The following is a 25436-nucleotide window of genomic DNA, read 5'->3' as shown; positions in this document are numbered from 1 at the left end:
TACCTACTTACTACAAAATGTTGCTGTTTCCTACTAAGAGGTTTTTTATGTGTAATTCAACTGCACGTTTTTTTCCTGACAAGAAACAAATTGTAATAAATGCAGAAGACTAAGTAGATGGATTCTAAAGCAAATAATTATATATTTTGCCTTTCATATGCTTATTTGATGAAAGTAAAATAAACTCTTGGAAAAGTTCAGATGTTTGTGGTTAAATATTTCAAGACTTATCAAAACTCAAAGATAAGCCTGGCTCCCTCATGGACCCAGAAAACGGCTGGAATAAACTCCAGGCTTTCAAAATTTATATATATATATATATATATAATCTTTCACCCTTATTTCCTAAGAGAATTTTCCTTTCTAGTCTGTGTCTTTGGACTCTAAGGGGAAAAAATATTTGAGGAATTTGAATGTATTTGTTATCCATGGAAAAAAAGTGGCAAGGAGTTGGCTCTGTCAGCTAGTACAAGTCAGTTCAATACAAATCTGAGGCCAATTGGAATTAGATGGAGGAGAGGGTCCTAACCATCAATATTTGCAATAGTTACTGTTACAGTTGAGAGCAAAGGCAGATCAAAATTCAAAGCCACAAATTAAGTGATAGGTCCACAAATTAAGATCCATCCTATTCAGGAATACAGTTTCTGAGTCCCTGATGCTGCAGACAGGAGTGAGTGAAGTAGTGCGGAAAACTAATCCTTAATGTTGTTTTTAAATTTTAAACTACCAGGCACTGAATGATTATTCAGAAGCTCTATTTTCTTTCTGCTGAAGTTAAATTCAAGCTCAACTAGAAGATAAAGGCTACTGTAGTAGGTCTCCAAGAATATCCTGCAAAATATTTTTAAACTGACTTTTTATTTAGTTAAAATATGTATCTTTAAACAAATTGAACTTTAACTGGAAATTTATGTGTGGACTAGTTAATTGTAAAATTATTTAATAAAAAGGCCTTTCTATGCACACTCTAAGATATTTTCTACAATCATCATCACTCTGGTCTCTGCTTGTATTGGCTGGAGCTCTATAAGAGTGCTTGTTGTAAATATAATGTGGGATTATGTCTTGATGAGAAAGACTTGCAGAATTTGCTTCTACAGACAAATCTCATTCTTGTTGATGTCAGTGGCAAAACTCCCAGTGACTTCCAAAGAAGTAGGAACAAGAACTCATTTAGAGCCTTGGGAAGCTTATAGGAAGATCCTAGTGTTAATGTATTAATAGCCTAGTATGTAGCAGTAGCGTAGTATTAATGCTGATACTACTTAAAGTAAAATTGTCCCTTCAAAAATAGAACATCGAGAAAAAGCAAGAATAGATGAGATGATAAAACAGAATAAGGAAAGAGGGGGAAAATTCACTGCCTTGTTTAGCTGGGGTTTTGTACTTATAAATTTAAAATAGTGCACTGTGAAACTGTTGGAGCACCTAGTGTTTTGACAGTCTAAAATATGCTCTTAAATTTCACTTCTGTCTGTCCTCTGTAGCTTTCTGGGGAGTTCAAGGATACAGTCCATTCAAATCTCTGCTACAAATCTCTGCTAACATGAAATATTTGTGATTTTGCTGATTTAAATGATTTCAACAAGCAATATGACCAAATTTCTATTTTTCCTCAGCACCTCTTGCACTAAGAGTTTATAGATATTTACATGTGCAATGCACATGGAGTTCAGTCTGTGCAGAGGGCCTTAGGGGCACCAGGGCTAAATGTGACTAAAGCCTGTATAACTGTTTCAGGCCCCTCGCTCTGAATGTGGCAAAGTCTATTTAGTGCCCTACTGATCCCATAGTTCTTTAATTTCACCAGATGACTGGATAATACTGAGACCTACAAGAGCTGATGACTTGATATTCCTCAAACAGAAAGAAAAGAGAAATAATTTCTGGACAAAACCTGGAAGATCAGTTGGCACTGGTCAAACAGCATGCAGCAAGGGACAATGAGACTCAACTTCAGCAAGGACAGATGGGAACACTCAGTGCTTTGCAATAATTGAACTGACTAAATTAATCTATTTAAGCAGCCAGAAGTGTGGTGGATCTGTTCAAAAGTTAGGACAAGAAAAACTTTTAATTATGCTGTTGAGGCAGTGTAGAAAATGAGGCCATTCTCTAAGCAAGTTTATCCTAAAACAAAGCAATATTTGAAGAAATTTGAACATGCATTGAATGTTATTAAACAACTATCACTGTAGTATAACTGACTCAATTGAACAAACTGCTTGAACTAAGGAAATTCCCTGGACACATTTTTAAAAGTTGGCAGCAAAAAAATATTGACACAGAATATTGATTCTCAAAAATACATGTTCTAAAAATATTACAAAAACAGGGATTGTAGCTGCCTTTGGATTTAGAAGCGGTGTTTATGTGATTATACACTGGCTTTTCCTAGCTATTTAGAGATTTTTATTTATTTGTTTATTTTCTCACAGCTACTAATATCACAGTTATAAACACACATCCAAATAACTTTTTTTCAATCATAATCTCCACAGCTCAGCTCCTTCTCTGTTTATTAGAATAGCCACAGGATATACGCCCCAGATATTTTCACAACATCTTGCTCTCTCTCATCTTCATCTCCTCATTCTTCTGCCCTCTGCTATTGAGTCTTTATTTCACTTTATTTAACTCTGAGAAGTGTTTGAGCTGCAACTGTTTCTGAAGAAACGCTTCTGTTTCTTGCAAATCTCATCCATGGCCCAGTGAAATTAAGCAGGAGTTGGACTTCAGCAAGTTTTACGTCAGGTGCTACCAATGAATTTGTGTAATACATTTACACACAAAGATATGGAAACTTGCACTCTGCAGTAAATTCAGATTATTTTCCCTCGTGCCTATCCGAAGCATGCAAAAAATTAGAAATGTCCTTCTAAGGAAAAAAAAAAAACAACAAACAAAAGAAAACAAAAAAACCCAAAACCAACCAACCAAAAGCAACCCCAACACAATCAATAAAAACCCCTTATGCTTCTTGCGCAGAACAGTAGTAAACTGAGTTTTATGAGTTCTATCACAACCATATAAAACGCTTTACTGAAAAGACCACTGAGCTGGAAAAACTCAGGAAAAACTACCCTGAATTCCATGTGAACACTCATAAATCTGACCCCTTTTTCTTTTTTTTTTTCCTAAGCACATTTACCATAAAACTCATGTTCCACATCAGATTTCATCTCTATTTCATAGCAAGTCTCAATATCTTACACAATCTAAAATATATAGACTTGAATTCTAAACTTTATTTCAGACATATAGCGTTACCACACAGGCAGTAGGTTTGGGTTTCAAGCTCTGTATGTATCTGCAATTTGCAATATCATATTATTTATTACCCTTCTTAAAGGTAATGAGGAGTAAAATACCATGAACAAGAAAAGATATAAAGACAGTCATGATGTGGGTGTAAGTAAGGGAAACTTGAATATTTAAGTAAGGCCACTTGTCAGATAACAAAGTCAACGCTCCAAATGCTCCTGAAAAACAATGGGATTATATACATAGCAAGACACTAGTGTTAGGTTCCACAGTTAGTATCTGTATTTAACAGATAGAATAAACCACCCATACCTGAGACAAGCCAAGATGCACGGATGCTGTTTCTGAGATGTACATTATTTTGCCATCTGATGCTACCACAAAAACGAAGCCATCCAAAGTCTGAAAAAGGTAAATACATAGGGTAAAAAGCAAGCACTCTGTTTAAACCATTTACAGTGAAAAAAAATGTTTAAGACTTTTGCAGGAAGGTTGCTATCCAACTTCAACAGCAGCAAATAGCAGCAAAAATTAAGGAACAGAAATTTTTATCTGATGGTGTTCCTACAAAGCCTGACACACACACACACACACATTGTGAAATCCAATTCATTCCCCCTACAGATGCTAGCTTTACTGCCTCACTTTAAGTTAACATTCTCCTGTTGATTCTGGTTATTTTAGTACTTAGTACAAATCCTGAGCTATGTGGTACTTAGGGGGAAGTCTAGTACTAAGTAAGTCATTTATTATGATATAATTGGCAGACACAGCTTACAGCTATTTTCAGTATATTTAATGATACCATATGCAACGCCTTAAATTTCGTCGCCTATATTTTTAATAATGTCTTTCTGGACAGAGGGCTCTCTGCTATATGATTATGCAAATTCAGGAAAGGAGAGTAAAATAAATCAACATTCAAAATTTTACTACACTTGGAGATAATTATACCTGTTATGCTATATCCCTACAGTCTGTGAAACTGGACAAATTGTAATACATAATGACATAATACTTGAGGTCAAATCCTACAAATTCTTATTGACAGGATATTGACCGGGAGGCAAATATTACTTGTGTGAGTAAAAACTAAAGTTTAACTTAGTCATATATCATTCACATGAGAAAACATAATATGAAGCAAATGGTATGGGTTAGACAAAAGTGGCCATGATTTGGACATACAAACTATAAGTTTGGGGTTACTTTGACATATAAACTATCAGTTTGGGGGTACTTTGATTCTTCAGTGCCCATTTTGAGGCATTTTTTCAAACGTATCTGATATTCTTGGTCTAAAAGTATCTATTATCTCTACGCAGTTTAGTAAGCCTTCATCAACAAATAGATATGAACATAATTGGAAAATATATGCGGAACAGAAAAAAAATTTTTACAGTACACTGGTAAAAAAAAAAAGCCTGTTTCACTTGATCTTTTAAATTACTGAACCAGGAGAGAAGCAATAAAGCCCTGTATGCTTCATGTTCTTACAGTGCTGCCCCAATAAGAAAATATTCCAAATTATTCTTTGGCCTACTAAAAATTCTACAGCACATAATTGAAACCAGATTACTTTTTGCCTTTACTTTTTCTTTTTTTTTTTTTTGGAACATAAATTAAATTTTGTAGAAGTATTAAAATGGGAAATAAATAATTGCATCTTTAGCCATAATTTTGCTTTTAAACACTATCATCTTGCAGTTGCTCTGTCCAGTATCGTAACTAAAAGCATGTCAGTGCTTCCATTACTGCATTATACGGTGCAGTAGGTCTCTAACTTTCCTATACAGAAAAGTATATTGAAGCTGAAGCTTCACATGTAAAGTTTCAGTCTAAGAACCTTTTAAAAAGTTTATAGTAAATGTGGGTTTATAAAATTGTTAAGCATTCACGATTCAGAAATCACTGAACTGTAAAGTGAGTGTTACAGGTAATTAGCATATAATGTTACTTAAGTTCATTTAATGCCAGACAAAACGTGATACAGCTAACGGGGAGGAGGAGCAAGTGGAACAACAATTATTTTTATTATATAACTAGGTTTGCACTTTCTCGGCAGAGCGGTGATTCCGAAACAGCTGATAGGAACGGAATTTTCAAGGGCAGAAATACCTCCGCGAGGCAGTTTTGCGACGGCTACCGATTTCCACGCACCACACGCGGTCGGTAACGCGTGCTGCCAACCCCTCTGCCCACAGCGCGCTCTCTTTCTACTTCAGGAGAAGGAGTTCTCCTTTGCAGGCTTTGCGCGAACAAACAAATAACCGCGCAGCGTTTCCCGCGTGTCGGGATGACCCCGCGCAGCCTTCGCCCCTCGCCCGGCGAGGGGGAAAGAGGGCAGAGTGGGCGGCCGCAGACCCCGAGCAGAGTGTCTTGTTGGGGTTTTTCTCCCCAGCCCAGCCAACGGCTAAACCAGCTCTTGTGACCAGGAATTAACCCCTCACAATAAAAATCACCGTTAAATGACTACGGTTTACTAGGTCTTTAAAAATGGAGGGAGAAAAACCCGTGCTGTATTAAGTTTGCATATTAAAAAAAATGGAGCTACAGGGGGTTTTTTTTGGGTTTGTTTGTTTGTTTTGTTTGTTTGTTCGTCTTTGTTTTTGTTTTTGTTTTTGTTTTTTTTTAATATTTTTTTTTTCCCAGCCCCTCCGGCTGGCACACATGCCCCAGCTACAACTTTCTAAACTCTCCTACGAGGGGGGAATTCAGAGGAATTCCAGAGCAGACCAAGCGGGTTGTGAACAAGGGTATTTTCAGGTGCTAACGTCCACGGCAGATCTAACCCAGATGTTGGCCCCCCGCCTCGGGAGCCCTGCGCTTCCTTCTAGGCTCTCCCCTCTCCTAGCACCGCTGGAGAGGGCAGATCCCCCTCGCCCGGCACCCCTCCAGCCTGGGGGCTGCCTGCGGGACATCCCCAGCAGCTCTGGGACGTCTTTCTATGGCTTTTACGGCTGGGAGACGCTTTGCATGCACAGAGAGACTATTAATGCTATGGTGAGCTGTAACTTCTACTAATATTCAAAGCAAAAACAAACAAACGAAAAAATAATTGAAGTGCTTGGTGTCTCGGTTCTTCTCCCCGCCCGGCAGGTGTGAAGGCCGGGGATAAGAGGAAGGCTTCAGTCCGGCTCCTCTGGCGTTGCGGGGCAGAGAGGAAGAGGAGGAGAAGGAGGAGATGCGCGAGGTTGCAGCACAGCAGCACCAGGTTGCCCGATGCGCAGCGCATACAAGAGGAGGAAAGTGTCCGCTACCTGGAGCAAATGGGATCCCAGCTCCTTGGCCACGTTATCCAAGGGCCCTATCCTGCTCGGCTGTCCCCAGGCGTCGCCCAGACCTGAAAAGCAACCAAGGAGCTGGTTAGAGCGGGAAGTGGAGCCCGGCCCGCCCTGCCTCCCCAACGGAACACGCGCTGCCCGCAACCACCCTTCTACACACACGAGTGGGAAGGGAATTGCGCTGTTTCTGGAGATCCTGGCCAGGGAACCCCTGCAGACACGCTTTCTCCCTCCCCGGAGAGGGCCGTCTGCCCCAACCGCTTCCCCATGCCGGCACTGTCATGGGGGCACCGTGCCCGTCCCCTCCTCCCCTGCGGTCGGGGTGGGGAACACTGCCCACATACTGAGGGCCCGAGACCAGCAGCCTTGCCAGGCCCAGCCCCTGTCACTTGGCGTCCAGCGGGGGGGTCCCACAGGGAAGCCACAACGGGCTGCGACACACTCCTCTGTCTTCAGTTACTGCCCCTGCCCTCCGTGCTCGCCGCGGGAGGTGCGGCAGGACGGCCCCTGACACCCGGCCCGTCTCCCCGCTGCCCTCCGCCCCTGCGTGGGGGTGCCGGTGCCCACGATCCCCAAGCTAGCCAAGGCGGGTCCCGGCTGGGGAGGGTGCTGCGGAGGTTAAAGAGGGTCGGAGCTCAGTCAGGTAGAAACTGCCCCCACGACCTCTTCACCTGCGCAGGGACGGGACCTAGTAATCGGCCGGAGCGATTGCACAACTTGGCTCCCTCAGCCCTTGCCCGCGGCCAGCCCAGCCCCGCTGACCCGACAGGCCCCAGCCGGCCCTCCGCACCCCCCTAGTGCTGCCCGGCGGGCTGGGGGATCCCGTCTGCCCGGCACTGCCTCGGTGACAGCTAGAGGTTACTGACGGAGCTGTGTTCGGAGGGGGCTTGAGGAGGGGGACTGGCCTAGGGTTTGTTTGTTTGTTTGTTTTTCATTTCCTCCCTGCAAAGAAGGCTTGCACCAGCTCCCCGGTGGAGCTGAGACCACTACCTGTGCCAGCCAAAGAGCTGGAGGCTTTTGTCGGCACCTAATGGCAGCCTCTGCACCGTGACACTGCCCGCAGGGGGGCACAGGTGGAGGGCAAGAGGTAGGGACGGGACCGCATCCGTTTCATGCCTTCTTTTTGGAGAGAAAGGACAGCCCTCGGAGCTACAGCACCGCTTCTGCGAGGCCGGGGCTGATCCTGACCGTGCTTCCCTGCAACGGAGAGACGCTGCGGAAGGCGGGGATGCTCGCAGCTGCCAGCCCGATGGTGCCGGAGGCCGGAACGAGGCGGCGCGGACTTCAGAAGCGTCCTGGCTCACTGCGGCCGGGCGCCCTGGGGGTCCCGTCTGTAGCGTTTCGCGCGGGTGCGACGGGCGCAGAGCCGTGCGCCCTTCAGCCAGGGCAGCCTTCAGCATGGCTGCAAACTGATGTCCAGCCATGAAGCATAGTGCCGCGTTTTCCTTCGCTCTCCTTGCACCGACTTGCAAAGGCCGCGGCAGCGGGAGCCCTGCTCGGCTCCGTTAAGAGAGAGACATATTGGCACCCAGCCTGAAAGCCCTTTCCTAAGCTCCAGCTTTGAAGCGTGTTTCTAAATGCCCCGCCTGAAGTCCTCCCGGATTCGTGCCGAGCACTCGCAGGTCTAGAAACTACGGAAGCCTTTCTACCGGCTCTTGGGGCGTCCCTTGGGGTGGAGAGGTTCTCCCACGGAAAGAAGGGGGTGCGGTGGAGAGGACGTGTGGCGAAGCGCGGTACCTTCCCCGGAGTTTCGCCTCCTCCCGATGCCCCGGTGCAGCAGAGCCTGGCCCCACGTTCCGCTCCAGCCGGGCAAAGTACAAAGAAGCCTCAGGTCCCCAGGGCCAAGAAGGGCACCCCGGGGACCTTGGACGACCCTGGCCCCTCCTGTCAGCCATCGCAAGGCAGTAGCAGCACCCAAGGTCAGCCCCGAGAGAGGGCGGCTGTCTCCCTGCCCCGTGTCTATTTCTCGGGCTGCCCCAGCTGATTCCTCCAAACTGCTCAGCAGATTTGCACTGGTGTACGGCCGCGCTTTCTTGTGGTAAGGGAAGGACACCTTCCCTTCGCTAAGACAAGTGTCTTGGCCACGCACTGGGAAATTTGCTTTGAAGGGCCAAACGAAAAGTCGCACTTCTCTACAGCCGTTTCCCAGTTCACAGTTGGAGACGGCTCCTAAACTTCCACGGGGCAGTCAAAATGTTCTACCTGCTGAAACGGTGTTTCCCCTGCGGCGAAAAGTCTGAGGACCACAGAGACATCCTGCAGTCTCCTTCCCCAGACGGTAACAAGTGCACACCTTGGAGTCAGTCCTGATGCTGCGCCGCTTGCCCTTATTTCGATTTACTGATTTCAACTCTCGATACACGGGATTATAGCCCTACAAAGAAAGTTACTCATAGCGGTATAAGAACTGTCGTGAAACGAGTCCTAACAGTACGAAGGACGAAGCAGATTTACTCTTTGAGTCACTCATGAAGAAGCTCTTCAAGAACGAGCCATGTCTCTGCCGCACCCTTACGTGGCAATCGGCTCCAACCTGTCCGCTACGGCTGGCCAGGTACGGTTTCACGGCTTCCCAAAAATCTCCACTATTTAAGAGGTTCTTTACTAACTAACTAATAAATAATAATAAAATAATAATAATAATTTTAAAAATAGGTTCTGCAGTTTTATTCCCTTTGCAATTGTAATTTGGAGTTGCAATTGCGAACTCGCCTAAAAAGTAAACCCTTTCCGTGGATCAGCCTGGCATGCGTCTAAGCTTATTTTAAAGCCGACGATTCTATTTAATCCACCAGCATGTCCCTTCAAAGGTGGAAACGAAACGAAAAAAACCCTTACGTTGAGATAGAGTACTAGCGCCCATTAACTTGTCTTCCGAGATTTACAAACGCGCAGTTTACGTCCCGTAAACATGTGGATGCAATATCCTCAGCCGAAGTGCTCCTGCCCAGCCAGTAAAGAAAAGCACATTTTCACTCACTGGGCTGGAGCGAGGCCAAAAGAGCTGCCGATACAAAGAGCGCGTTTCCTACATCGCTTAAACACGTTGGGAGTTGGTTGGGGTGGCCCGGGCCGGGAAGGGGTCTCTGGCGGGGAGGGCTGCCGGGTCTCCGACACGGTTTGTACAGCCGGTGCGGTACCGGACGGGTCATTTCGAAGGAAACGTTTAAAAATGCCCCGTTGCAGTACAAATTACCTGCGACAATGGGGCAGAGAGCGATTGCCCTCCGGGCGAGCGAGTAGCTGGAGCACCCATCCTGCCATCCACCCAATAGCCCGCTCCCCTTTGCCGTGCTAGAGGGTAGGGGACTGCCTACAGCCAGCAGCCTGGGACTACTCAGGGCGCTGCCGGTGAAAAGCAGGGAAACGCGGAGCCGGGCTCAGCGACAAAGCCCGCCCCGACGGGCAGAAGCTGGTACGGCGAAGGGTGACTCGCCGGTCCCAAGCGCAACCTCCTCTTTCCTGGCATCATGCCGTCGGCAAATATGGATGAGATGAGCCCGTTTCCCCGTTTGCCTTCCATTTGATGGTGCCTGTATCGACCGCTGGTTCCGTCCCCACCGGGACAAGGATCCTGCTAGGAGAGCAGGACGGGCACAGTGGGATACCTGGCAGGGGAAACGGCAGCACAGCGAAGGGAGAAATAATCGGCCCTGATCACAACAGTGCCCTCCAGCCTCCCTGGGCACCGAGCGGTAGTTTCAGCGCCGACTACGGCGTCCCAGGGACAGACAGGGTGTTTTGCACAGGCACCCCAAAGTACGTGCTACTTGTGGCTCTGAAAGCCTTGAGGGTTTCTCATACGAACCCGTCCCCCTTCCTTCGGCAGACCCGGGCACTGTTTCTACCCCTGCGTCTTTTGACATCTCTGGCTATTTTTCGAAGTACCTTCACTTCGTACTGTTTCTCAGTTTCCAGGGAGAGGGGGGGGAAGTTAAACTGTAATAAGATCTAGAAATATTTTAAAACAACTCCCACCTTTGGTCTCTACATGCATACATTCGTAGACACACATTTGAAAGCCCAGTAGCTTTTCTGTTTGGGATTTTGCTAAAAGAATTTCTTAGGAATGTATATTATATGAAGTGTCGGATTGCCCTGTGACTTGAAGTCTTTCCTTTGTGTCTACGGTATTGTTCCTGGGCTGCCCCGGAGCTCACCGTTCCCAAGCGTTAGTCAGTCTCTATCCTTCACAAGGAACCTGGGTCAACTACAAGCATCAGGATTTTCACGGCCGCCTCTCCTGTGGGACTTTTCCCCAGGGCGCAGGGAGGGCAACAGGGAAAACACCGGGGACGACGGCGAGCTGTCAGCCCCGCCACCCTCCGGGGAAGGGCCGAGGCGTTCCCCGCCCTCCGGTAACTTTGACTCCCTCGTTTAGGCGAGGGCCAGAGTTGGATGGGGAAGGGGTGTCTTGTCAGCCCGTGAATCAGCGGGAGTCTGGGGGCCAAGGACAGAGCTGACACCTTGCCCTAAACCCCATCTGGCTAGATATCTCCGCCTCGAAGGCACAGAAGGTCACACCGCTTGACTGGCGGGTCCGAGGGGCCTGAACGGGTCTGGAACGGACAGGGAGCCCCCGACCCCTGCGGGGGTAACCTCTGCTGGAGGTGGGGGCAGCTGTCATGTCGGAGTCGCTCTGGGAAGGAGCACGGCTGCGTTAGCTTAACTTCGGCAGGGATGTACTGGCTCGCCCGCCTCCTCTCTGCGGGCTTGGCATCACCAGCTGGAAAGGCGGCCGACGGCTGCTGGGTGATGAGAGCGACGGACGTAAAGATCGAGAGTTTGGTAAAAAAAAAAAAAAAAAAAAAAGGAAAAAGGCGAAGTTCCAAAAGCAAAAAAGAAGAGAGAAAAGAAGCAACCTAGAAAAACGCCCTCTAGGACAGGAGGACAAACCCAATCCAGCTCCTCCCGGCTAGCCAGAAACACCAGATCCTGCTAACAGGCCTGAAAGCTGAAGCACTACAAACAACAAGGTCTTGGGCAGAGCCACAGGCACCACTGCAGTGACCCCCGCCCTCTCTGTCTCCCTCCCTCCTCGCCAGGCGGGAGAGGCCGGACCGACACCGCCGCCCTTCCCCGCACCTCGCGGCTGCTTGCGAAGGGCCGCGCAGCTCCAGGGAAGCCCTTAATGGCACTTTTGTTTTAGTAAGACCTTTAATGCCACTATTAGCGGTTATTACAATAGAGGCAGGGTTTCGAAGAGGGATTACTCACGCCGCCGGCTCGGGTTTTATTTATTTATTTACTTGATTAGTGAACGTCTCCCGAGTGCGTGTGAAAATTAGATTAAATAGCTGCAATTAGCCTTGGTTTAAAAAAATAAAATAAAATAAATGAATGCTCAGGCTTAAATAAGGACCGAAACTCTGTATACTCCTAATAATTTCTATTGTCTGAGTCTGGAATAAGGAACAGGCCTAAGATTTACAGCTGAGTATTTTTATTCAGATTATTTTGTATAGCGAACATTATTATTCGGGTCGCTTATTAATTAGCTCGTTCCCATCAGGTTTAAACATCCATAAATGTGCAGTTTTACAGTCGGTTTTGGCAACTGGGAATGGGACGGGGTAGGGAGAAGGTCACAATTCAACCAGTCTGCCACAGCCAAGAGGCAGAGAATGTCGGTTTTTAAACATTATTTCTTGTCATGTCTCTTTCATTTGCTAATTTTTCGAGCAAAAAAATAAATACTGTCAGTCAAGACAGAAGTAGAGCCGTGGTGTGTTTTTGTTCTGCAGTAATAAATGTCTTGGCAAAAAATCAAAATAAGAGAAGTCCGTCTCACAGAGAGGGAGCGCAGAAGAAGCTGTAGGTTGCTGTCTCCTGGACTTTAATTCATGAATCTGAAGGTCAGAGGGAAACCGCAAGGCAAAATCTGTGATATCGGAGCACGAAATTTTGCTTTTCAGGGCTTGCACTTTGAGGGGAGAGAGGAGCTGGAATACAAATCTCCTTTCACTCTCACTTCTTTGAGGCTGATCGAGTGCCTCTGCGGGGAGATCTGTGAGTTCAGGCCAAAATGTGCATCTTCGGGAAAACCCCGGCCGGGGCGAGCAGGGAGAGGATACCTGTCTGAACCCCCTTACAAATACTGTCGAAGCACTGGGACCAAACACTCCGGAGAGGGTCTCAAAGCTTGCCAAAACTGTGTCAGCTCTCCCTGGAAATAATGTGGGTGGGGAAGCCATCCACCAGAGTTTTTAGAAATACAGCCCCCTCTCTCTCTCTTCCCCTCCAGTCTAGACAGAGCTGGAAGCCAGTTTTATAGCTGGACAACATTTCTGATCATTCTGGCTGCAGATACCCAGGGTCTAGCACACAAGCTGAAGAGATCTCAAGCATGTGTGTGTCCGCCTCCGTGGGCTGGAAGAAATAATATCCCTTGAGCCTTGCGGGGGTGATGCCTCGGTGCAGGCAGGGGCAGCCAGAATGGCCCGGAACCCCGGACCAAGGGAGGCAGCTACTCCCGCGGGGACTCCTGGGGGAGTGCGAGTCCCACTGCTCTGGGATCAGGGGACGCCGGCTGAAGAGGGGGCCTGTTACGTGCCCCAGGACCTCAGACTTGAGTGCCCCCCACCTATTGGGTCCAGCATGCCCGAAGGGGTACTTTCCTCAGGTTTTGGTGTCCCCAGAATTTCAGATATCGTGCTCAGGCAGCCTTCTCTGGCTGTTGAGCTTCCCCCTCTTCCTTCCCAGTAAAGCCAGCTGGAAACCACCAGCCGGGTAAAGGGTGGGGGCGTGTGTGTGTGGGAAAGGACCCTTTCCCCCTCCTTCCACACACAGATCCCGAGGGAAAGGGAAGAGAGAGGCACTGCGGGACCCTGTGCCGATGGACAGGCCCACCCCCCGGCACCGAACACCCTCCTGCAGCCCGAGGGGGAGCGGGCATTGCCCGCGGCAGCCTCTCTCCGGCTCCCTCAGCTGCTCTTCGCCGTCCCAGGCTCTAAACGCAGTGTTTGGGGACCGCAGGCAGTTATTCCCCCAGCCTGTCATCCCTGGATACAAAGCTTTGGTTTTAAACGTATTTCCATCCATACTTAAGACGATGAAAGATCAGGAATTCTCTGTATGCATTTAAACGTTGCTCCTAATAAGCAGAGTGTGCGGAAGCGCACGCCCGGCCTGTTTAAGAAAGACAGACACATAAAACACACCCGAGCTGTGGTTATAAACCTGCTATCGGGGTCGTCTTGTTGCTCTGGAGGATCAGTAGGGCCGGAAAAGCAGGGACATATTCAACAGCATCTCGAAACGTGCCATTTTTCTTCCCTTCTAAATCAAAGCCATTCGGGGGCATGCTCCCCAGCCAGAGCCGGCGAGCGGTCCCCCGAAATTACGACGCACTATTTCTCATCGGGAAATTCCCAATGAGAGACAATGGCTGGAAACTGCAGCGGAGCAGCGCCTCGTTTCCCCCTGCTCCGTAACTCGGCGTGCTTCGGGAGCGCACGCAAAGGAGCCCTGGCTTTCCGTAGCACTGCTAGCACTTGCTCTCGAAATTACTGAATTAGATGGCCATAACGGTAAGCTTTTCTCGGTTTGGGAGTGGGGATTTTCCCGCCCCTTTCCTCCCTTCTTTTTTTCTTTTTTAATTTGCTGGCTTTTAATAAAACTCCTTAGAAACCGCTATAGAGAGCAGACCTTTCACTGCGGAATTTGCTAATTCTTTCACCCCTCTCCTGTCCAAAGAGGCACAAACAAATGACTAAGCGGGAAGCTGGGTGGTATTTACCCACTCGCAGCCACTAACCAGAGTTTCATTTCACATCTCCCATCAGCTCAGCGGCGGCACGGACAGGACGGGCGGCCGATGGCTCCCTGTGGGTGCTTGGCTGGCTGCCCCCCTCGCCCAAAGCTGCCCCAACCGGGAGCCCGTTCGGCTCTCGGGTTGTAGGTGCCAGGTGTTTTTTTTTTTACCAAACCCCGGGGAAATGAGAGAGCGGTGTCAGGCCTCGTTGCTGCATGTCTCCGAGAGGAGTTGCAGGAGCCACCGGTGCTCGCAGCCCCGCACGGCTCAGGTCCCGCACGGCCCTGGCCTGAAGCAGCGGGGTCTCGGCCCCACTCGGGGTCAGGCTGGGCTCGGACAGACCCTCCCCACTCTCCCCGGCCCCAGGAGGAGGAGAAGGGCCTCGCTGCGAAGCCACCGAGCATTTATTCCCCAGCCTGCGTCCCTACCTCCAGAAAACTCCAACCAAAACAAAAAAAACCAAAAACACCCACACATTCCCTCCCCCGCTTTTTTTTCCACCCGAGGCCGTGCCTGGGCACGGGCAGGAGCGCAGAGCCCAGGGGCCTCCCCGCGGGCCGGGACGGCTGCCTCCCGGGGCCGCAGACGCCGGGCATAGCGGAGCCGAGAGGAGCCCGCTCACTTCGGAACAGACCAACACCCGAGCAGATGGAGATGAACCGGCAGCAAAGGAGGAGGGGGGAGTAGGAGGGGAAGGGGAGGTTTTACCGGACGGTTCTACTCTCTCTCCGCCGTCGGCCCGGCTGCCCACCCCCTCTCCCCCGCCAGACTGGCGCAGCAGCCGCCCGGGGTCCCCTCGCAGCCCGTACCCCTGGGTGCAGCTTCCGGGGGGCTCGTCTCCCTATCCAAGGCAGCGGAAAGCTGTTTTCGGGTTTAGGCCTCACAGGACTAGAGCTGCTCCTTGCAGCCCGTCCTCATCACGCCACCCCCGCGGCAAACCTTGGCGTTCGGGCAGCGCAGCGCTGCCTCCTCGCCCCGGTAAAACGGACTCCTTTCCATCCCCGCCGGCTTTTCCCTCGCTCCCCCCCCGCGTTTGCCACCGAACGCTGGGACCCTGCAAGACTCCCCTTTTCCTCCCAGGACGTAGAGGCGATGCGGGCTTGTCTCGAGGTATTTGTCCCCCCTTCCCTCCCTCTTTCGGGCCGCAGCGCGACCCCGTCCCTCCTGAGCGGCCCGGCAGGGAGATGGACGGCCCCTCCCGGGGTGGTTACCTTCGGGGAAGACGGCTCGCATTTTCAGGTAGCTGGTGGTGAGGCGGATGATGGACGCCTTGTCCAGCTGGGAGGTGATGGCCGAGGGGAGGGGCAGGAGTTTGGCCAGTTCGTAGAATTCTCCATTTTCTTTTTCCCGTCTAGTCTTTGCCGCGTTCTTGGATTTTTCCTTCATCGCGACTACTGCAAGGCGAAGATGACACTGGCATATTAGACCCGATTCTTCCGAATTGCAGGGGGCATGGATTTCGGCTTCAGACTTAGTATTTTCGTTTAAGGAAGGGAGGAAATCCACCCCAATGAAAGAATAAAGATTAAAAAAAAAAAAAATAAAAAGGGGAGGAAAAAACAAAAGAGGGAAGAGGGAGGGAAAAAAAAGCCAAATAAACCAAACCAAACAAAATCAACAACAGGACTGGTGCGAGGAGGGGGAGGCGATCTCGGAGCCACAAGAACGATAGGCAAGCCGCTCGGGAGAAGGCAGTTCTGCTCTGACCCTGCAGTATCTGGCCCTTCGAAACCGAGACTGAAAGACCTACACGAACCACGGTCCTCTGCCTGCAGCAGGAATCGGATCTTCTTTTCTACAGGGAGCAAAGCACTAGGTTCCCTTCACTGAAGGGTTTCTCAATGCTTCCCCCTCCAAAAATAATAATAAAAAAAATATTTTAAAAATTAGAGCGCCCAAGCAAGAAATCATTGGGCTAAGCGGGCTGAACCATTTTGGACACTGTCTCGTAAAGAAATTTAGAACAAAGAAAACAAACAAAACCCAAAAAGAAAATAAAAAGAAAGTAATAGAAAAAGAAAGAAAAAGAGGGGAAGGCTGCTGCTCGTTTAACGAAGTGCAAAATAGTCTGGCCCCGGAGCCCCAGATGCAGAGGAGACGACGAGCCGGCAAGGCAGTTCCCCTAAGCTAAACGAAAGTCAAAGCCGGTGCGAAGGGAGGTGATAGCTGGAGTGCTCCGAGAACACAAGCTCGCAGTTCCTTCAGACGCTTCCCTCTCGGCGGGCGGCGGCTGGTCATACAGCAGAAAGACGATTTCCCCCGTCCCCGAGGGGTTGCTTCAGCGCCGGGGCGCGGGGGGCGCCGAGCCCGGCGGGGCAGCAGCGGAGGCGGCGGGGCTGGGCTGGCGGCGGGGCTGCGGGCACGGGGGGCTGCTGGCTGCGGGGCTGCTCCCGCCGCTCCGGCCGCTACGCCCAGCTCCAAATGTGGTTCTCATGCGGAGTCAAATTAAAGGATCCGTTTTCCTCGGGACCCGTGCCACTTCAGCGTTGTCTCTTTCCAAACAAGTCCGAGCGCTGGCAAAGGCGCGGGTTTGATTTTGTTTGGTCTATTTATTGTTTTTGGTGGTTTGTTGTTGTTGTTTTTTTTTTCCCCTCCTTTTAAAGAAAAAGAATTTGCAAGATCAGGAGTTGATTCTTTTTTATTATTGTTGTTTATCACAGATTTAAAGAGCAAAACCGTAGCTCTTTTTCATAGACATGCCTTTCAAAGCCAAAGGAAGGGTTTGCTACATTCACCTCCCTCAAGTAGCAGGGATCCTCACCATAAGGCAGGGATCGAAGGTAAAATTCCCCTTCTCTAGGAAATCCTGGCCGCCGCACTCCTCGCCTGAAAGCACCGATATCTCAGCGCTTTTTTTTTCTCCCCCCCTCCTTTTTTTTTTCCTCAGAGGCAGAAGGAGCTCTGAAGTGGACCCTTCGGTTAATTCTTTAGCAAAGGCTACAGAAAGCCAGGAGAGCCTCAAGAGGGGAGGGGATAATGTATCCGTGACGTGTCCTCCCGCGCAGCGCCCTCCGAGGGACCCAAATAGAGAGGAGCCAGAAAGGAGCCGCAATTAGCACTTGCTTTGGGACGGGAGGCCGGGGCGGGGGGAGCCAGGGGCGGGGGCCGTGTGCTGTAGCAGCCCGAGAACTCTCCCCTCTACCTCCCTAAGCGGTCGCGGAACGCTGGCGAAGACCCGCGACCCCCTTGCCCCGTAACCTGCTGTCGCTCACTAACGCGCTCGGTGCACCGGCCGCGACCCCGCGGCGCCCGGGGGGCCCTGGTACCCTCCCCCTGCTGCCGGGGCACGGGCATGCGTGGGGCCTTTTTTCACCAAACACACTGCACCGCCATTCAGACACCCGAGCACTTTCCCCTGTTGTTCTGGCGCTGGGTAAAAGGGGCAAAATGTACCTGCATACACACATATGTATGTGTGTGTATCATATATATACACACATACATACGTATATACAGCACACATTTATACTATGCACACACTTTATCTATTTTGCATATACACGTGTGCTTATAGATGTATATATACATGTATGCACATAAGTGCATTTACAAACGCATACATACGTATGTATAAGTATACATACACACACAAGGCCCCTCTCCCTGCTGGTTTCCGCGAGAGCAGAAGCACGGGGCCGAGCTCCGGGGAAGGCGATGGGCGCTGCCGAGGGGCCCCGCAACCCTCCCCGCCGGTTCCGCACCGGCCCATCAGCCCACGACGTGACTCTCCGCTGCCCGCCAGGCCGCCGATGTCCAGGGCTTAACCCCGTAGCGGCTCTCCGGAGGGAAGGTGAAGAAATTCTCCAAGCGCCTGAGCTTTGCCAGAGCCCCCTCTAACCCTCTCACCTCCCTGTCTGGGCCATGGAGACCCGGCTGCGGCCCCACGCACAGCGGCATGTGCGAGACGGAGCTCACGGGGCTGTCACGGCAGAGCTCGGGGCCACCTTTTCAGAGGTTGTCGCAGCTGTCGCTAAGACAAGAGCCATGCCTGGGTTCCCTCCTCCATGCCAGAGTCACGTCCCGGGGGACAAGACTAACCCCGCGCGGTGCCCGGCCTGATTCCTACCCGACGGTTGCCCGTCGCGCTCCGAGGGGTACACCGTGATGCTACGAAGGGCTCAGTCCTGGGGACATACGCACTCCCACGGGGAACCGGCCCTGCCTAGCGCTCCTTGTAAAAAGCCATCCAGCGGGCCGGCTGCACACGGACACGCGTGGCTCCAGCACCGCCCAGACCGGACGGGGGAGCTGGGCTGAGGTCGGCGATTAAAGCAGAGAGAAGAAAACCCGTGGCGGGAAAAAAAGGAGGGACCAGGCAGAGCGGCAGGCAGAGCCCGGCTAAACGCGGCTCCACAACCGCGAAAAAGGGAAGGGCGCAGAGGGGGATGGGATCGCCCGTTTGCTAAACACAATGCACCGGTCCTTAATATTAATCCCCGGGAGAGGCCTGGCCCGCGGGCGAGTGTGTTTACTTAAGCTCGCCTCCCCTCTGTAATTATCCTATTACACTAGAAAGGGCCCGGACCGGCGTTGTCGAGGGAAAGGCCACGCTCTTTAACCTCCCCGCCGTCGGCGGAGGCCCCGTCTCCGCGGGCGGGACTTGCGCTGCCCCCGCACCGGCACCGCTGTCCCGGCTCTCCCCTCCGGTCCGCTCTATCCGGTCCGCTCCGCGTCTGCCCGGGAAGGACGGCTTCCTCACCGCTCCCGGGGGATGGAGAGGAGGGAGCCCGGGGGACCTTCTGCATCTGCTGCTTGAAAAGTGGGGGAAGAAGGGAGGGAACGGCTGCCCGACGGGCCCCGGGCCCAGCTTCTTTCCCCGTCCCGTCCCAAATTCCCCCTTCTCCTGGCTCAGGTAGCCCGTACCGAGCCCGTCCCTTGGCTGGGGCTTCTTGGTGAAAGCGGCTTTTGCAGGGAGGACCGCAGGAATCGGGAACAGGCGCTCTGCCCCGCCGTCCTGGGTGGGATTTAGGCTAGAGCTGGCTTCCAGGTCAAGGAAACCAGAACAAAACGGTTGCACAGGGGAGCCCGTGCGATGGGACCCGTTTTACCCTGCTGCACTGCCCTTTTTACCCTGAAAATAGGAGCAGCCTCCTACCCCTCTCTCAGGGGTACTCCTCTCACGGGGACATTTGCCACAGGCTTGGGGACGGCAGAAGTGATCGGCAATAAAACCCGCCGCTGTATTTTCCTTTTTACGGAAGCATGCTGCGGCTGGGACTTTTCTCGGAGCAAAACAAACAAAGATATATCTAGAAAAAAACATCAGTTGAAAAGAAACTTCAGCCTTTCGGGGAAATTCTCAAAATTCAATACAACCTCCACCCGCCGTAGAAAACGGATTCATTAGCAGAGGTAAAATATATTATAAGGGGGATACACATACATATATATATATATACACGCTGAAAAGTAGCTGTATTTCAGGACAGGTCCTAACGGGTCTGGTACTGCAAGCTCCAAGATTTCTACTCCCGAGAAGGAAACTGTACTGGACATTTCTGTGTCCTGTAAACAACAAATAGGGACGAGCAATTTGGTCTCAAAGGAAAAGCTAGTGGGGAGTACGTTACGTTTCTAACAAATTACGGTGGCTTGGAGAAAGAGCAGGTTTGCGAATGTTTGGAACATAATGCCGACAGAAAAACAAAAATCACCTTGCTGCGAGGGTGGCCCAGACCTATCGAGGTGGATTCGCAATACCCGCTGAGTCCGAGGTGGCTACAAGGACTTTAGGGGAAGGGCTTCCCTCCTGCCGTTTTAATAAGGAGAAGAAATAAAACAATTACTTATGTAAATATTCAGATAATATTTTCCCTGATACGTTTTAGTTGAGTCATAAACTGGGAGCACACAAAAAGCACCGCTATTTAACAACATTTTTCCTTGGTTGGAGGGAGAAGCTCTTCACCGGCTGGGAGATAAAGGGAGAGCGTTTCTTTCTCAGGTGAGCTATATTCCCGAGGAACATTTCGCCTTTTAATTTATTTATTTATTTTCCCTGAAAGTTCGAAACTAAAAATTTAAAATAAGGAGGAAAACGTGTGGTGAAAAAAAACCCCCTCAGCACCCCACAAAGAAACTCCGTCGGCAGGTCCTTCGCCGCCGGTCACGGATGGCCGGGCGGCAGCGGGGCTTGGGTGAAGGGGCCGAGCCCCTGCGCGCCCCACAGCCTGTGCATTTGGGGGCGTTACGCGGGTGGGCGACGGCGGAGGGAGGACTAAGGCGGGGGCCGGCGGGCGCGCAGCCCACGCGTGTCCGCGGAGCGCTGGGGATAAGCCCGAAGGGGCTTATTTTAAACGCCCGGGCATGGAGGCGAGATCCCGGGGGAGGCACTGGCGAAGGAGTAGCTCAAAACGAGGGGGTTTAACTCCTCTTTTTTTCTTTATTATTTTAAAAAAAATATTTATTAATTATTTATTTTATTTTTAAATGGTGGAGGAGACGCAAATAGCGCCTGTCAGTCTGAGCGCGTCCCGGCACAGGCGGGATCCCTCCGGTGTGCAGCAGGGCGGCCAACCCCGCCGCCGCTTCCTCCCGCTCCCCGCCCGCCTCCAGCCCTCCCGGGCCACAGCCGCGGCCGGGAACCGGAGGGGACGGTGCGGGGGGGAGGATTCCCAGGGGGGTTCGACCCCCGGTTTCTCGACTTTGCCGTGTTTTTGGTGGGGACAGTGGTGGCGATAAAGGGCCCCGTCAGGGGCTGGCAGCAAGCAGGGGCTTGCCATCCACCCGTGTCCTTGAAAGTTGCCCCGGTGCCACCGGGTCAAATTTTGCTACAGACAGCTTGGCAGGGCCCCGTGGATTTGTTCTTTCACGTCCGTGTGATTTCCCTGCGTTTCTCAGTCTGGTGCACTCGTGTAACACACGCAAGGCTAGACGGATCCGGCGGGGGGGGAAACAGGGCTGCACCGGGGCCGAGAGCAGCGCGGGTCTTAACTTTGGTCTGATGTGCTTAGCTAACGTATTAACTGTGAGAAATATCACCGAGTTCCTCAGGAAAGAAAATATCATCAGATATTTTAACATTTATGGGCTGCAACATCAGCACTGGTATGAGCTACAGAACTAGCAGTGCTTATTGTCCCCGGAGGAACCCCTAGTATTTTTTTTTCCTGTAACTACTGTTCCCCAGTGTGGATGTATACACACACACGCTCACACACAAATCCTATAAATGCTAATAAACCAGATTCCTCAGGATTTGTTTAACTTTCCCTGGCACCACAATCTTATATTGATATTCAATGGGGTTACTAGTGTGCATGAGGATTACTAGTTAAGTAGAGACCACAGGATCAACCTTCTAGTGTGCCACTTGAACATGTCCTTACAAATAAGTAAGGTAGGAAACATAAGCATTGACAATACGATTAATTTGCACTGAATACTTGAAAGGAAAAAAGGAAGTTAAATCATGGTGCTAGAATTATTAAACTATGCAGAATTGAGGCCTCCAGTTGCAAGGGATCGTTTTCAGCTCTTTACTTGAAGCTGTGTTACTGCTATTGTCCAACCTTTGCTGGCCACATGGGACAACGTTTGGCAATCGGACAGAAAATTATTTCTACTGGGCATGAACTGGAAATATCCAGCTGGGGCATGGATCCCATTTCTAATCAGAGTGTAGGGAAGGAAAACTCAGTACTCTTTCTTGTTACCCAGATAGCATTTTTAGAGTTTGTCAGAAGCAGATTGAGCTAATTATCCAGAAAAATATCTGCTGTTTAAAAGTGAAGTAAGAGTGTTTGTTGGGTTTTTTCCCCTTAGAACTAGTAAATTAGTTTGTTTTTTTCAATACATGACGTAAAATAGTACATGGTGTACACGATGTACAGTGCTTTTACATAGCACGTAGTGATAATACAGCCATGCAACACTGCAGGAGCTGTCAGAGTTGATGGAATGATCCAAATGGATGACATTTGCAAAAAAATCTGTCTAAGTTAAAAACACTGAATGCTCATGTTTGAGTCAGGTTTTCAATTTCAGTTTTCTAAGGAGAATAAAGCTATTTTGTTAAGGTCAACTTCATATTTTTTTTCCAACTGGACTGGGAATTTGATGAATTTTCTGAATGTATTTTCATAAAACTCAGATAATTGATATTAATGCCCAAACTTTCAAGACTGAGCATTCATTTCTGCTAATATAAGCGGCAAACCATATTTCTTTTGACTACAGTTGATAGCTTACAAGGTGAAAGCTGTCCTTGGGAACAGGAGAAGGAATGTATCCATCATGGAGAGGAAGCTTCTAGGTTGAAGAAACAGGAAAAACCTAGTAGGAAAAGCACACAGTGGAGCATTTTTTGCCCTATCTGTCTGTAATCATTTGAACATTATGAAGGTCAATCTAAGTATTTTTTTTATTTTTTTAAATCATGTTCAGTGACTTGAACTAGTTTTCTCAGTCGTCCTCAGCTTACATGAATAGTGTGACTAATCTAGTGGAGATGAGTAATGGATCTGTGAGGAATAGAGGAATTCTGATGCAAAAACATCTCTGTTTTTTGGTGGTATTTTATGCTGCTTGGCATTCAATATATTATATAATGGCTGTCAGAAGAACTTTGGTAATACTTTATGGTAAAATTTATAAATACTTTAGTCATGATTTAGAAATGATGAATGGAAAACACTATTTATACACAATTATCTGATGTTTTACTATGTTCTAAGCACACTCATAAGCAAATATATATGGTCTCATTAAGTACTCTACCTTTGATTTGTTGTAGCATCCTGATTCAATATTTTTGGATTTGTCCATTGGAGGCTTTGTAACAGATGTAACAGCTTATGCCTAAATAGGCATTTTACCATGTCCGGACAGAGAAATTTAAGTCAAGAATAACCTATTCATGTGGGACTGGGACACTATTGCAAGGGAGAGGGGATGGAGAAAGGAAGCAGAGGTTCTACTGAAGGTTGCTTTTGTGAACTTAAGACCTCAGCCCTGGAAACGAATGTGTATCAGCTAGCTTTTCAAGTCACTAGCTTATTGTAGCATGGAATACTCACAGCCCTGCAGCCTCAGTAAGGCACCACGAGGCACTGAGAAGAATGGGAAGAGAGGGTCTGTCTCCTTGCTAGCGTGGTAGAGCTGATTGGGAGTGTCTAGCACGGGCATGGGGAAAATGAGGATTCACAAGCTCAGCTCTTGGGGAACTGTTGGTGCAGTTTCAATGGAAAGGATCCCTTTTGGTTCAAAAGACAGAGAAAAGAACAGCCTCCTTAACACAGTGTCTTGTTTGAAATGGCCTGCAAGTCTCCCAGCATTTATACTTGCGGAGTCAAGGCTTTCTGGGTGTGTGAGAAGCCCACGTGAGCTGACCTCACCAAAGACAAAAGGTAAGAGGTGTTCCTTGCCTCTGCTCACGACTTTCCAACATAAAAACTGGCAGTTGTTTTCTTCTGGTCACCATGAGCTTCCCCAGTAGCAGTGAGATTGAAAAGTTATGCCATTTGGATAGTAATTGCCACAATGCAATGACATTTGACATTGAAACATTTAAAAAACATCCTGCATAGGCACACAAGGCATTTGCTTGTTTTGGTAACTCACCCCTCAATAAACACACCACAAGGTTTTGTCGCTGAGCTGCTGGTCAGTCAGCAAATGTATCTGAAAGTGGAGCTACCCTTGGTATAGGAACTTGCTGCTATTTCTCATTACTGTTTCCAGCTTTGGCTAGAACTTTGCATGCCTTCCTCTTTTTGTCAGGGTTCATATTATCAAGGTTTCCATGCTTTTATTACAGGAACTTGGGCTATGTTCTGTCTCGACCGAACAAAGATGACCTAAGTTCAGTGTCTGTTAACATCAGAAAGATACTCAGAAGATACTGCCCTCTAAAATGATCGGTGTGACCTTTAGACACTGATCCTGAAATTTGACCCCCAAGACCCACCAATACCAAAGAATCAGACACTTCAGTCACTGGATGCCATTTGAATGCGCTCTTGGTTTCGGAGCTCAAGGCCAGATCCAGAAAGGGACTCAGGAAGAGTGCAGATGCTGAAGTCTAAAATGGGAATGCTGAGCACTTTCATTCAGTTGCTGGCTAATTATGGATATATCTAAAGCACAATTTTCATCACCTCAGCTCCCCAAATACACCCCCAGTCCCAGCCCAGCCTCAGCAAGGCAGAGCTAGCATGGCACCTAATGCAGATGTAGGAAGCCAGGATTTCTCTTCTTTTCTCCTTCTGTCTGTGCCCAACACAATCAATGAATATACGTTGAAAATACACTGAAAATTTCTTCCTATCCATGATCAACAGAAGATGTCTTCATTTTATACAGAAGAGAGATCAGTCAGATACAATGGTGAATGTCTCATTCAATTCCCTCCTTTGTCCAGAGGGATTCAAACACAAGCCTTTTGTGGTGGGTTGACCCTGTCTGGACACCATGTACCCACCAAAGCTGCTCTATCACTCTGCTCCTTAGTTGGACAGGGGAGAGAAAATACAGTGAAAGGCTCATGAGTTAAGGACAAAGAGATTACTCCGCAATTACCTTCATGGGCAGAAGAGACTCAACTTGTGGAAAAATTAATTTAATTTATTACAAATCAAATCAGAGTAGGGTAACGAGAAATAAAACCTTAAACTTGAAACACCTTCCTACCATCCCTCCCTTCTTCTCAGGCTTAACTTTACTCCTTTTTTCTCTACCTCCTCCCCCCCAGCAGCACAGGGGGACAGGGAATGGAAGTTGCTGTCAGATCATCACATGTTGTCTCTGCTGCTCCTTTCTCCCCAGGCTGGGTACTCCTCACACTCTTATCCTGCTCCAAGGTGGGGTCCCACTCACAGGACAGAGTGGCACAGCCTTCCCCACCATGGTCTTCACTCCAGGCTGCAGAGCAATTTCTGTTCTAGTGCCTGGAACATCTCCTACTCTGCCTTCTTCACTGACCGTGGTGTCTGCAGAGTTGTTCTTCTCAGATAGTCTCACCCCTCTCTTCTGACTGCTGCTGGGTTTGCACAGGTTTTTTTCCCCCTTCTTGAATATGTTACCACAGAGATGCTACCACTGTTGCTGATGATGTCAGCCTTGGCCAGCAGTGGGTCCATCTTAGAGCTGGCTGGCATTTGCTCTGTTGGACACAGTGGAAACTTCATGTAGCT

General features: G+C 49.2%; 1 protein-coding gene across 3 annotated transcripts in view; it reads right to left on the bottom strand.

Annotated features, from left to right (window-relative positions):
* The window catches only part of SIM2 (SIM bHLH transcription factor 2), a 58596-nt gene extending 41745 nt beyond the window's left edge, over nt 1-16851 (bottom strand). Inside the window, exons 1-3 of one of the 3 annotated variants that reach the window (XM_051644202.1) lie at nt 15516-16851; nt 6528-6610; nt 3580-3669 (exon numbers count right to left, since the gene is read on the bottom strand). In XM_051644202.1, the coding sequence (XP_051500162.1) occupies nt 3580-3669; nt 6528-6610; nt 15516-15690 (348 nt within the window). In that variant the 5' untranslated portion in view covers nt 15691-16851. Of the gene's footprint in view, nt 1-3579; nt 3670-6527; nt 6611-6711; nt 6884-15515 lie in introns of those variants that run through there. The other 2 variants (XM_051644203.1, XM_051644204.1) reach the window with 2 other exon arrangements.
* Nucleotides 16852-25436: the final 8585 nt, after the last annotated feature.

This window comes from Apus apus, chromosome 1 (genome assembly GCF_020740795.1).
Source record: "Apus apus isolate bApuApu2 chromosome 1, bApuApu2.pri.cur, whole genome shotgun sequence".
Classification (NCBI taxonomy): Eukaryota; Metazoa; Chordata; class Aves; order Apodiformes; family Apodidae; genus Apus; species Apus apus.
Note: the sequence above shows the minus strand (reverse complement) of the source record. Positions and strands in the feature narration are given on the sequence as shown.